At 51.0% G+C, this 13,209-nt stretch overlaps 1 protein-coding gene across 1 annotated transcript in view; it reads left to right on the forward strand.

Moving 5' to 3' along the window:
- The window catches only part of Fgf18 (fibroblast growth factor 18), a 30,901-nt gene extending 19,304 nt beyond the window's left edge, over positions 1-11,597 (forward strand). The window contains exons 4-5 of the mRNA XM_034506294.2: positions 3,749-3,855; positions 10,572-11,597. Coding sequence (XP_034362185.1) covers positions 3,749-3,855; positions 10,572-10,838 — 374 coding nt within the window. The 3' untranslated portion in view covers positions 10,839-11,597. The remainder of the gene's footprint in view (positions 1-3,748; positions 3,856-10,571) is intronic.
- The last annotated feature ends 1,612 nt before the right edge of the window (positions 11,598-13,209 follow it).

Consider the following 13,209-nt stretch of genomic DNA (forward strand, 5'->3'; position numbering starts at 1 on the left):
CATAGATACAACAGCAATGCACAGAAAAAAATAAAATGAGCAGAGTGCTGGAATGTGGCGTGGAGGGCAACTCTTATAAAAGAAAGCATTTAATTGGGGGCTGGCTTACAATTTCAGAGGTTTAGTCCATTATCATCATGGCAGCAGACTCGGCAGGCATGGTGTTGAGTAGTTGAGAGCTACATCCTGATCTTTTGAGAGGGAGAAACACAGTGTCTGGGTCTGGTGTGGGCTTTTAAAGCCTCAAAACCCATCCCCAGTGATACAATTCCTCCAATATCTACTCCAAGGCCCAGCTCCCAATCCTTCTAATCCTTTCAAACACCACTCCCTGGAGACTAATCATTTGACTGTATGAGCCTATGGACTATTCTTATTCAAACCAAACATCTCTAAGGAGAGGATGTTTGGCTACCTGGAAGATAAGAAAGTTTGGACAAAGCTACCTCCAGATAGAAGGAATCGCAAGCACAAAGGGCCTGCAGCAGGAACTAGGTGTAGAGAGGGAGTCAATGTGCTTTGGGAGGTTGGGAGAAGTCTGGGAAGGGAGGACAGCAGGAAACAGGGATGGAGGAAGGAGGCAGATGAAGAGTTTGGACTTTCTCTAAGTACTTTGGGACTCCCTGGGAGGTTTTGCAGCAGGGAAGAGGTGCAATTGTATGTGTATGTGTTTATGCGTAGCCAGTGGTCAACATCACTCTCTATCTTTAATTTTGAGGAAGAGTCTCTCACTGAACCTGGAGATCATGGGTTGGCTAGACTACCTGACCAGTGAGCTTGTGAGACCAGTGAACCTGTCTGTGTCTGCAGGCCCAGCTTTACGTGGGTTGTTGGGGGATCTCAACTCAGGTACTCACACTGCATGGCGGGTACTTTATTGACTGAAGCATCTAAGATTTTTAAAGGATGCTTCAAGCTGGCGTGTGGAGGCAACACTGGTGAGAGCATGGATGGTGGAGGGAGGTGGCTGTTGAGCTGTCCAGGCTGGTGGGGGAGGGGTGGCCAGATAATGTCATCCCCTGGGCCAGCTGTGGGCCCTGTCAATGGACCTGAACCAAGATGAGGCTTCTGGCTCTGGAGAGCTGCATCTTTGGAGTTTGGCTCTCAGGAGGGGGTGGAGAATGAAGAGGACCAGGAAGGCTCTGGAGCAAACCTAGCTTGGGTGGAGTCTCTGTTCCTCTTTCTCTCCTGCTGCGGCTGTTGCTGGTCTATTACTCCCCAAAGACTTTACATAATTTTGGCCTGGCTCCCTTATTATGTCACTCTTTGAGTGGAGTCTAGGTCACTCTCCTGAATGCTGTGGTCAGAGTGGGTAGGAAGAACAGACTGCTGGTGGCTAGACTCAGACCCTCCCCAGACTGGATGGGCGAGGCCAGGCCTGTGGAGGGTGGAGTTGAACTGAAGCACTAGACTCTGCCCCAGACCCTTAAGATATCTGCACCCACCCTGGGGATGGAGTTAGAGGGGGAACATGGTGGTGATGGCCAGGGTCTTTGCTGCTTAGAGGTGGGGCAATGTTAGGAGTGGCTTTGAGAACCAGCCAACCCTGTAGTTAGTCCCTCTCCTGGGCTGTTGGTGGGTATCACACTTGCTTACCCTGGGAAATGAGGACATGAGCCTCTTACTTTGAGTGATGTGGGGGCGGGGCTTTAATAGTATGGAGGGGGAATCTTGTCCTTAGTGGATGGATGTGCTGGGAGGGGGCAGACAGAACAGCCTCCCTTACTTGGGTGGTGGTATCCTGGGCCCTATCCCTAGTACTTCCTCCTTTAATGACTGTCTCCCTACTTCCAGTAGAGCCCGGCCTTCTCCCAGACTCCATCTAGGATTTCAGAACTAAATAGAACAGGTTTGAGCCTGATACCCCCTTGAACCAGGGAGGAAGCTGAGGCTCAGAGAGGGGTGAGATGCTTCATTCAGGGTTCAAGTCACACTGTGTGGGATGGTAACAGACCTGTGGGTCCTCTCAGATGCCCTATCTGGGGTGGGCCTGGAGAAGGTTGCATTGACTCAGAGCAAGGGGCAGGGCCTTAGGAAGCAGGCTACTGTGGGCTTGGCCCCTGGGCACCCTTTTTTTTCAGGAAAGGTTCCAGCTTTTAAGAAACTTCAAATGAAGGTTAGTTTCCCCTCTGGACCTCTTGAGAGGGGTGTTCTCAAGCTACAGGCCTCCCAGGCCCTGCTGAGGGTCAGGACCATGCTCACTTTACTGGTGAGGATCCTGTGGCTCAAGGCCACACAGAAGTCAGTGCAGTAGTGCCCAGGGGTCAAGTCCATATTTAGGCATACCTGACTCTTTTCTTCCCCCGTGTACACTTAGCCCCATAGAGGCTTCTAGAACTTTCTTACTATTGGACGCCTGAGCTCTGCCAGGAGATGGTAGGGCAGGCTGGGGCGCTACTGTGACATTTCCTCTGATGATTCAATGAGTGGATAAAAAGACGAGGCTTTGAGCGAGGGTTAGCAGAGTGGAGCGAGCCCTTGTTCATGGTCTAACTCAGTGTTTACCAGGGGTGGGGGAGGCGGAAAGAAGAATGCGCCCCACCTTCCTCCCAGAATTACAAAATTCTTGTTAGGTCTTTAAATTTTATGTAAATTCTTTTTTTAAGGTGGGAATCATATTTTAATTAGAAGTGGTGTCAAAGGAGGGCTAGATTAATTATAGAAATCCTGAGTTCCAGGTGGTTTCAATTTTCACAGCAGGGCACCAGGGCCTATATTTGTAAATGTTTTTTTATTAAAATCATACCTAGTGTATTTTAGGGTCACTGAGGTACACTCCTTGAGGCTCCAAGGATACTGTACTCAGGAATTTGGGGCTATGATTTTGTTATGGAGAAGCAAGTCCCCTGTCACTGAAATGAAAGTTTTGTAGCTGGGGGTGGGGTGGGGGGGGCAGGTGCTGGAAGTGAAGGGTCACAGCCAAAGAAAACAGCCATGGGGGAGGGGAATGACAATGGAGAATGGGTCCAGGGATCAAGACCTGAGTGAGAGCTCACCCCAGGTCACACTGAATCCTATAGGGGGAAACCTAGATTGGCCGAAGGAAGGAGGTGGTCAATGCCTTTGTCTGTTAGGGGTTCAGGGGAGCAGTTTTGGAGGCATGGATGGGCTCCAGTCCTGGGTGGGGAGAACTGGGTCCTGAGCAGACTTCTGTGCTCATGAAAATTAGTTACTCATCAGTTTTGATGGCCCTTGAGAGGGAGATTCTGAACATGGACTCTACCAGGGGCATAACACTGTCACCTCCATGTCTTCCTGTGTCAAGTGGCCAGGTCAAAGGTGCCAAAACTGCACTAGTCGGGGCACCAGATGTTTGCCCCGGGGGAAAAGGACATCTGACCTAACTTTTGAAGGAAACAGCATGAGGTCCCAAAGGCTGTGTGTGTGTGGTGTGTAGTGTGTGTGTGGTGTGTGGTGTGGGGTGTGTGTGTGTTCGGTTGGTTACTTCCGTGAGTATTCTGAATGACTGTTGGTCCCACTTGGGGAGTGGGATGGAGAGCCGGGAGGTGTATGAGGGGAAGGGCCACAGACAGAGCTTCCCTCAGACTGGATCATAGGAAAGAGAGGCAGTTTCCCTCACCCTGTCCAGAGTCACAGTGCTTTCATGGGACCTGCCAGAATCGTCCCCCATGCTTGACTTTGGGGAAATAAGGGACCAGGGATCTGATCAGGGAGCATGCTGCTGGTTTAGATTATACCATTGCCTCTGGTTAAAAAGCTTGTCTTATTCTCCTCCTGCCTTTCGAAGCCCAGCTCCTAGTGGAGACAGACACCTTCGGGAGCCAAGTCCGGATCAAGGGCAAGGAGACAGAGTTCTACCTGTGTATGAACCGAAAAGGCAAGCTCGTGGGAAAGGTGAGTGCTGACATCCTGGGTGCTTGGGGTCCGATTCAGCCAGATCTGGAAAACCGACAAAGCACGCCCGAGGCCCTGTTGGCCTCACCTGGAATACAGGTGTGGTGTGTATCTGGATGGGAGAGATCATCACCCGATTGCCTCTCTTCCTGTTACCATGGTGTTTCTTTGGTCCGTGCAGCAGTCAGGCTAAGGTCTATTTATGGTTGCCACTTGGTGCCAAGAGCCCTGGGTTCTGATGGGGAAGGATATGGAGTTCTGGGACAGCCAGCTCATGTGTGCCCGGTGTCTGGGAACAGGGAACCTGTAGCCCAAGGGCTGTGACTGAGGAATCATCTTAACTCACTCATCAGGGCTTCATAGTAGCAGCCACCGCCACCGAAACCGCAGCCACCCGCCGCCTCCTCTACCTCAGGAAGCAGTTACTCCTCAGCTGGGGCCCACAGTTCTAGCAGTTCAGGAAGATTTTATTACTTTGGAACAGGCCAGAGAGCCGCATATGGCACATTAGTTTAGGTTAGTGTGTACACATACATGTGTGTGTGCATGTATGTGCTTGCGTGTGTATACATGTGCATGCATTATGTGTGCATTTGTGTGTGCACGCTCACTTGCAGGGCTTGGATACTCCCTGAAGGCTGCCCTTCATCTCCTCTTTATATCCTCTTTATATCTCTTTATATATATGTGCTTGTGTGAAGGTCATGAGTATGTTTCTCCCAAAGGTTCAAGAGGAACTTGTCACTCACAGTAGCTCCACAGCTAAGTCATCTCTCTGTCCTCTGCTCTCTGTAAGGACTCTCTCTGCGTCTATACTGAACCAAGAGTGAAGCCAGTCTGGGCAGGTGGCATAAGAAATGGACTGCTGCTTAGGAACCAGGTCTCGGGAAAATTGATTTCATTATACTCAGGATTAGGGGAGAATGGTCAGTCCTGTTGAATCGGTATTTGATTTCTTGAGCCTTTAACTCTGTCTGTCCTTTGACCCCTTACCCCTAGGTTGAGGACCAAGGAACACGTAAACATAAATAATGACTGCTTCTTTTAATTGAGCACCTACTATCTCCCAGGCATCGAGCAAAAAAAAAAAAAACAAAAAAAAAACTGCAGATAATTTTGACAGTTTGGCACCACTATCATTCCCTTTTCACAGGTGGGAAAGCTGAGGGCTGGCCACATTCCCGGGCACTTGTCCCAGGTCCCATACTAGAGCTAGGCGGGATTCAAAGCCGGGTTTGGAAGGGAAAGATTCCAGCCACACACCCATACCAACCCAAACTGCAAAATAATAGTAATCCGCAGAGCCTAGGAGTCGGGATGCCTAGGAGTGGTTTCAATTAGTGATTCACTTTCCGCCGTCGCAGGCAGGTCGGCGAGGGGGTCCCTCAGCGGCTGGGACGGCGGGCATGGGCGGGTGCCTGGTCCCCTGGCCTGGCCCGTCCCCGTCTTGGCCAGCAGTTTCCTGCGGCGGCTGCCCAGCCCCGCGTCAGGCGCTTTGTTCTCCTGCCCGCCTGGGCCTCCTCCCAGACCAACCTGCTTTGAGTTTGAGACTCGGTTTTCCTCTTTGCTCCCTCTCTGCCTGGTGCCCGCGCGCGCAGCCCGGTGCCGCCTCGTGCCGCCTCCTGCCTGCGCTCTTCCCGGCATCCTGACCCCCAGGAGTGCCATCGCGGGGTCAGGAGAGCGTCCAGTCCCCTTTGGCTGCAGCCCCCGCCGCCTCCTGCGGGCTGGCCGCTGAGTCACCGCTTCCACAGGAGCCGGCTCCGATTTCCTGCCCCCTTACCCTCTCTCATTAATATTGGTGATGGTTCAGCTGGCTCAAGGCATAGCAGCGAAGCAGGGCCAGTCCCCTGCCTCCACCTCTGCACCCTCTTTCCACCCGAGCTGCATCGGTCACCTTCTGGGCTCAGAGGCTTGGTGACCCTCATCCACTTGTGCTGGGTAGGGTGGGAATTATGCTTTTTGGTAGGCTGTCGATGGCCCCCTCCCTGCTCACCCAGGCTGTGTGGGGAGTCCCCTCCTGGATGGCTGAGTGTGTCTCTCCCTTACAACCTGGGCTTACCCTCAGCCTTTTCCACGTACTGCTGCCCCAACCCTCATTGCCTCCTTGGGAAGCTTCAGGTTTCAACTGATCTTCTCTTCCTTCCTGGACCAGTTTAGGGCTCAGCTTGGGTTCTCTCTGCTGCTCACACCATCTCTGGGATGTGGACTTAGGGCTTCATGCATGAGCTGTTCCAGCCCTATCCTGCTCTCTCCATGGACTCCTCTTCTTGGTTCACCCTCAGTGGTCTCTAGACTTACCTAGCTCTTAGCTAGCTCACAGTCCTCCCTCAGCTGTTTATGCCCCACCCCCACCCCAGGCCACCTCGCTCACCTGGATGTCACTCCTTGTCCTCAGGACTGCACTTGGCTCCCAGGCGGGAACTCATGCAGAGTCTGAGGGGTGCAGAAGCAGCAGAGGCAGGCACGTTGGCTCTTGCTTTCTGAGCCTGACTCAGCCTCCTGCAGAACGATGTCAGAGAGCCTGGTACCCTGTCCCACTGAACTTTGGGGCTTTGTCTCTAAGGGAGACTCATGCTAGCATCTAAGCAGGCTCTACCTGAGTGTTTGTCTCTTCCTCCTTCCCCTGTGAAGATAGGTTTATTCTACTTTATTTTATTTATTTTTTGAGACATGGTCTCCTCCAGCCAAGGCTATTCTGGGACTCTGGAATTCCCTGTGTAGTTAAGGAGGACCATAGACTCCTGACCCTCTACTTCTGCCTCTTGAATGCAGAGACTGAATGCAGAACACCCCAGGTTCGTGGGGTGCTGAGACTGCACCCAGAGTTCTGTGTGTGTCGTGTAGGCACTATATGGACTACCATATAGTGGTACACTACACTACCATATAGTTACCCCCACTCCTACCCCCCCAGTCTGAAGACGGGACTTGACATCACTTCTGCATCCATGGCAACTCTGACCTCTGTTACTTTAGATGGAAAACCTTAGCAGGACGGCTTTCCTCTTTCCTGGCTATAGGTGCCAGCCTTGTGCATCTCTGACCAGTGCAGGGGTCATGCGTTGGGCCCTGAAAACAGCTATTGAGATGCACTAGCCATTGGCTAGAGCCATTCATTCCTTCTGTCTGTCTTGCAGCCCTGCATGCTCTGGTAGCCTGCTCCTGGCCACTTCTCTGAACCATATCCACTTGAACAGAAAGAATTCCTGAGCATCTATCATATGCTAATCAGAATCTCCTCATCTGTCCCTTCTTGTCCTTATGGGAGCAACAGAGCTGCAGAGTCTGTCAGGGCAGGTGGTTAAGACTATTTTAGTTGTAAGTTATTGAAAACTCAATGTTTTCAGCAGAAGGGGATTCTGGCTCCCCCCACCACCCCACCCCAACAGAGTTTAAAAAAAAATATCTCTCTAGGTTTTAGGTGAGGTGTGATCTAGTGATGTCATCAGGATTCAGGTCACATGGAAGGACTGTGACTCTCTTAGGAAGTAAGGGGGTGGGAAGGAGGTGGGAGGGGAGGGAGAATTGATTTCCATTAACCTTCCAAGGCTCTGGAGTGACAGGCTGCTCTCTAAAATCTGATGCCCCTGCTTGCCTTGGCCAGTGGAATCAGAAGCTCTGAGGTGGGGTCCAAGCATTGATTTTTTTTTTTTTAAATGTAATTGTAGGTGACTTAGGATCATAGAAGGGATCCAAAGGAGACAAGGTCAAACTCAGGCGCACTCTTAGCCTTTCTGGTTGAGACCATGTTGGAGACTCCGCTCGTCATAGGCTCCATAACTGGTCTCCAAGCGCCTCTCTGTGTCTTGGGGTGTTGGGACCAGCCCAGAGCCCTCTGACATAAAGGTAGATATGTACTGAGCCTGCGTGCTTGATCTGTGCTACACTGTTGCACACCTAACTTTTACTTTGTGTCCAGTTTTAGTTCTTGTCCACTGTGACTCTGCAGGAGGTGTGGAGTTTTTGGGGAAGGGCACCACTCACCCTGCCTCCTCTGTTCTCCCCACGGACTTCTCTAGAACTGGACATGAGACAAGTGTGCTAGGGGTCATTTTCCAGTGCCATGACCTTGGGCACCCCGTTTGTCTCTTTTTAGCTGTTTCCTTTCTCTAGGCAGAGTTGCTCTCGATGATGTAAGAGGGTGCAATGGCATAGTAATGGATGCAGGAATGTCCGGCCTGTGATGAGCAATCAGTAAATACTGAGTGAATGAATAGGGAGGGTAAGTGGGGGTACGAGAGAAGTGGGTAGCTAGAGACTTCCAGAGATGGAGTGTGTGGACCAGGAAAATTCTAACCACAGATGTTCAGTACATGTCTAAATTTACTTCAAAGGACTAGGAAGCTGGGCTCTGGGCTGGGCTGGTTCCAGCATCTTAAGACACAGAGGGGCTCTTAGGACCCAGTGGTGAAGCCTATGATGAGCAGAGATTCTCCACTATGAACTCATTCAGAAAGGCTGCAGGTCTAACAATGGGCTGCACCTGAGTTTGACCATTGCCTCTTGAGGGAAGCGAAGGTGTTGCCCAGAGAGAGAAGAGGCAGTCATAGGGTGCTTCTAGCGGTGGAGTTACAGAGCTGAGCTTTGAAGGGCAGACACAGAATGGTGTCGTCTAGCTTTTGTTCAGGTTGCTTTGACTCATGCAGAGAGTTGGATGAGGAGCTTCTAGACCTTTTCATGAGAGACCCAGAGCCCAGAAGTCTCTCGCCTCAACTTGCCTTACACATGGTTTCTACCTTCCTTTCTATTGGTCGTACTACAATCAAATGAACTCTGGGCAGTCTACCCAGGCTGTCCTATGGGTATCATTTGTGTCTTGAACCTGCCCTCTGTCTGTCCTTCAGCTGTCTGGAAAGATAGCATTTCCCAGCCTTTTCTGCAGAGTTCAGCACTCTGTCTGCAGGGAGTAGGCTTGCCCTCCTCTCAAAGGTAAATGTCCCTGGAAGCCCGGGCCAGTTTTCCACTTCAAACAAAAGGCTGGAACCCACACCTCAGTCTCCACACATAGCCAGACCGCTGGGCTTCCAACTTGGCTGGGCAGCGGTCCGGAACGAGGAGTGGGCCCGGCCTAAATTTGGAGATGTTCGCTGGAAACTTGTGCTGCTGGATCAGCCGGTCCAACTGTGTGTTTCTCACTCTCTCCCATCTAGCAATCGCTGTTCCAGGAGGCTACAAGCTGTCTCTCCAGCGTCTTTTGTTCAGGGCAGTCCTTACAGAGACACCTGCTCTTGAGGAACAACCTGGAGAGCCCCTCTGTGTGTCAGACTCCTTTCCAAGTGTCATTCCTTGTGTGTCTCTAGGATGCAGAAGTCATTGTATTCTTTTGCCCGGTGAGGGAATCTGAGGTTTTGAGCAAGGGATTGGCCGGCGTGAGGGGTCACAGGATGTGCCAGAGTTCATTTGATTCTTGGCTCCAAAGTCAGTGCCCTTTGCCCTGCATATCTAGTCTCTCAAGACATCTGTTCGGCAACCAGAGACCCCCAAGGATCCCTTACGCACGCAGCCTGTGGAGTTTGGCTATGCTACGTCTTATTTTTGGAGGCTCCTGGCTTGCTTCATAGCAAGTATTAAAGCGTGCCACATCCCACACTGAGTATAGTTTGTGTTGAACTGTGTCGCAGAAGAGTTGAGTAGCTGACTGAATGTCAGATTTTGGGCAGATCTGCCAGGACCCGTTTCTTTTACAAATGATAGACTAAAACATCAGCTGAGTTAAAGGAAATGAGACATCGTTGGCCCGCATGGTGGTGAGGTAACGTGAGCTGCAGATGCAGCTGGATCCAGAGCCTGAGTGATGTGACCAGGGCTTGGTTGTTTCTTTCACTCCCCTGCTTGGCTTTGCTGCCACAGGGCTGGCATCACTGTGCAGCAGGATTTCCCTTCGTGTTGGTAAAATGGCTGCCCTCATTTCAGCCTCACAAATACTCACAAATGAGTTTAAACCCATTTTCTTATTTTGTTTGTTTTGATTCGGGCATTGGCAGTTGAACCCACGTAGCACACTGATTGGTGAGCTTGGGTCACATGTCTGGGAGGGGCTACTATTTGATTGGCTAGATCTAGGTTTCTTGCTCAAGTAGGGATGAGGCAGAGCCTCCTGAGGATGAAGTGGACTTCTGCAAGACCGTGGAACTCTGCTCCCAGAGTGGAGGATGGAAGAAGATGTAGGGGCCTGTAACAAGAGACTCTGCAAATCAGAACGCAGAGATTAGACCGGGTCTGCTGTGCTGTCCCAGCCTGCCCTGTCCCAAGTGCCCTGTGCCCTCTCCGCGGTACTTCGCTCCTCCAATTTCTTTTTCCGTTTATTTTCTCTTCCTGGCAAAGGCTCCCCACTGGGTTCTAGTCGGACTTCTGAATCTTCTCCTAGATCTAGCTCTACAATGCTCATGAAGTTCAATTTTAAGCAGAACTCCTCTTGGTATCTGATTGCCCCCATGTCCACCAGACATGTCTGCTCGCTCGTGCCTGTCTTCATCCCCTTCCCCTGGCGCTTCTGTCTTGTGCCTTCGCTGCTCTGTGGCTATAGAGTACATTTGATGCTGTGAGGTTGGGAGTTGACCAAAGCTTCCCTAGACCTGGGACAAACCTGGGTGCAGCGGGTCCAGTACCCAGCCATCACTGTGGTTTTGAGTAATACTTGCTGTGGCACACTTACCAGGGATTATTGACGCGACTTTCTCTGACATCCCTTCTCTCTCTCTCTCCCTCTCCTGCAGCCTGATGGTACTAGCAAGGAGTGCGTGTTCATTGAGAAGGTTCTGGAAAACAACTACACGGCCCTGATGTCAGCCAAGTACTCGGGCTGGTACGTGGGCTTCACCAAGAAGGGGCGGCCCCGCAAGGGTCCCAAGACCCGCGAGAACCAGCAAGATGTGCACTTCATGAAGCGTTACCCCAAGGGACAGGCCGAGCTGCAGAAGCCCTTCAAGTATACCACAGTCACCAAGCGTTCCCGGCGGATCCGCCCCACTCACCCCGGCTAGGTCCGGTCACACTCACCCCCCCCCCCCCCCCAGAGAACTACATCAGAGGAATATTTTTACATGAAAAATAAGGAAGAATCTCTATTTTTGTACATTGTGTTTAAAAGAAGACAAAAACTGAACCTAAAGTCTTGGGGGGAGGGACGATCGGACTCCACTGTTGACCTGAACCCCATGACAAAGGACTCACACAAGGGGACTGCTGTCAACCCACAGGTGCTTGCCTCTCTCTAGGAGGTGACAATTCAAAACTCATCCCCAGAGGAGGACTTGAATGAGAAAACTGACACGGCGAGAAACCAAAGTCCTTTTCCCCCAAAGGTTCTGAAAGCAAACAAAACAAAACAAAAACAAACAAACAAAATAAAAAAATAAAAAAGGAAAGTAGTGCCCCACCCCCATCCCTCTCCCTGCCCTAGACTCCAACAAGAATCGCTCTCTGGTTTGCAGTCATTTATTTATTGTCCACTGCAAGCTGTCCCGCGACACCGCGCAGGGAAGGCGCCCCTGAGAATTCTCCGCGCCTCGACCTTCCGACGACAGACGCCTCGTCCAATCATGGTGGCCTGCCTTGCCCGCAGTTCTGGAGGATGCTGCTATGGACCTTCCGTGACTCACGTGACCTAGTACACCAATGATAAGGGAATATTTTAAAACCAGCTATATTATATATATATTATATATATAAGCTATTTATTTCACCTCTCTGTATATTGCAGTCTCATGAACCAAGTATTACTGCCTCAACAATTAAAAACAACCCACAAATTATTTAAAAAAAAAAATCCAAAACGGTGAAGAGTGTGGTGTTTGGGGATGGGGCTACGGCAGGGCAGTCTCTTGCGCTTCCTTCCTCTAGGTGTTTGTATGAGGGCTGGGGCCATTATCATTCATCTGCTCTTCACTCCACATGGTAGCTGTGTGCTGGGGCACACTGTTCTAGGCATTGAGTGGGGAACCTCAGAGCAGATGGAAATATCTGCCTCAGAGAAATTAGGTTTCCAGTGTCCCTGATAAAGCAATAGACTCAGCCATTTGTTCATAAGCCTTTATAGCCTGGGCCCTGGGGATTCACCTCAGCCCACAGGGAACTTCGCCAGTAGTGCTTCAGATTTATTGCTGCATTGATGTGTTTATCCAGTCACTCTTGCTAAGCGCTGGGAATCCATCACAGTCTGTGGGTTCCAGTGTTTGGTCAAGCTGAGGCTGGAGTTTTGAGGTTGGTTCCACCCCTGAGTTTTATGCCTTGGTGACTTGTGAGGACCCCTTCTTCCAGGGTGACTCCAGGTCTGGAAGCAGACAAGACCCCCAGGAACACTTTTCCTGGGGCTCGGGATGGGTCGTGTGGGGTGTACAGCCACCCCCATTTCCCTCCTTTGTCTTCAGGATAACTGTCTCTGGAAGGTGAGAGGGAATCCTGAACCTGTTTGGTCACCCCCTCCTCCTGCAGAGACTGGCTGGAGGGGTCCCACATGGGGAAGGGATTTGGAGGGGGAAGTTGTCTGGCCCAGGAAGGCTTTGGGCGGCTTCTGAAAGTTTACCCTGAACTTCTGGATAAGCAAATCTGCATTGTCATCTGCCCACCACCCTCACATGCCACCCCATCCTCCACCTCAGTCCTCAGCTCCTGTCACTTGGTTCTCACTCCTGCCAGGCACGGCCTATGTCCTTGCAACTTTGCGATGCTCTCCAGGTGCCCTGTGGATGGGAGAGTTCTGTAGTTGTCCCATTTCTAGATGATGTACCAAGGCTAAGAAACATAAAACTGCTTGGCCAAGATCTTTAAATAAGACAGAAGCAGGGCAGTCACCTTCTCAGGCCCATGACCTTCTTCTACATTTAACAGAGAGATACTCTCAGGCTCAACAAAGTCAGTTGCCCAAGGCCTCAGTGTGGCTATGAGGGAAGTGTGTGGCAGGCCACAATTTCTCTTATGGACACAGCATGGCCAGGAAGAAAAAGAGGGAAAGGGGAAAAAGCCTGGAGTCCTCTGATACCCTTCAAGGATGTAACTGCTGGGGCCTCCCACAAGCCTCTGCTTTTTCTGAGTAACGCTGCCCTACTCCCCAGCCCCAAACTTAACATATGACTTTTGGGAGACCCTATCCAAGCCTCATCCTTCTATTCCTGTCCCCTCCCTCTATTCTTTATTGTTTTGAAAACAACCACAAGAAATGGGTGCTCGGAACCATAATTCAGTTATGCGTTCAACCCATTCATTCAACTAGCTAAGATATATCCACTCTTGCTGGCTGTTGCTGTCCCAGGAGCTGGTCACAGTAGCGAGCTGAGCAGTCTTCCAGGGCTGAGGAAATGGCTCATGGTTAAAGGGTTTGTTGGGATGAGCATGGAGATCCGAGTTCAGATCTCC

This window comes from Arvicanthis niloticus, chromosome 6 (genome assembly GCF_011762505.2).
Source record: "Arvicanthis niloticus isolate mArvNil1 chromosome 6, mArvNil1.pat.X, whole genome shotgun sequence".
Taxonomy (NCBI): domain Eukaryota; kingdom Metazoa; phylum Chordata; class Mammalia; order Rodentia; family Muridae; genus Arvicanthis; species Arvicanthis niloticus.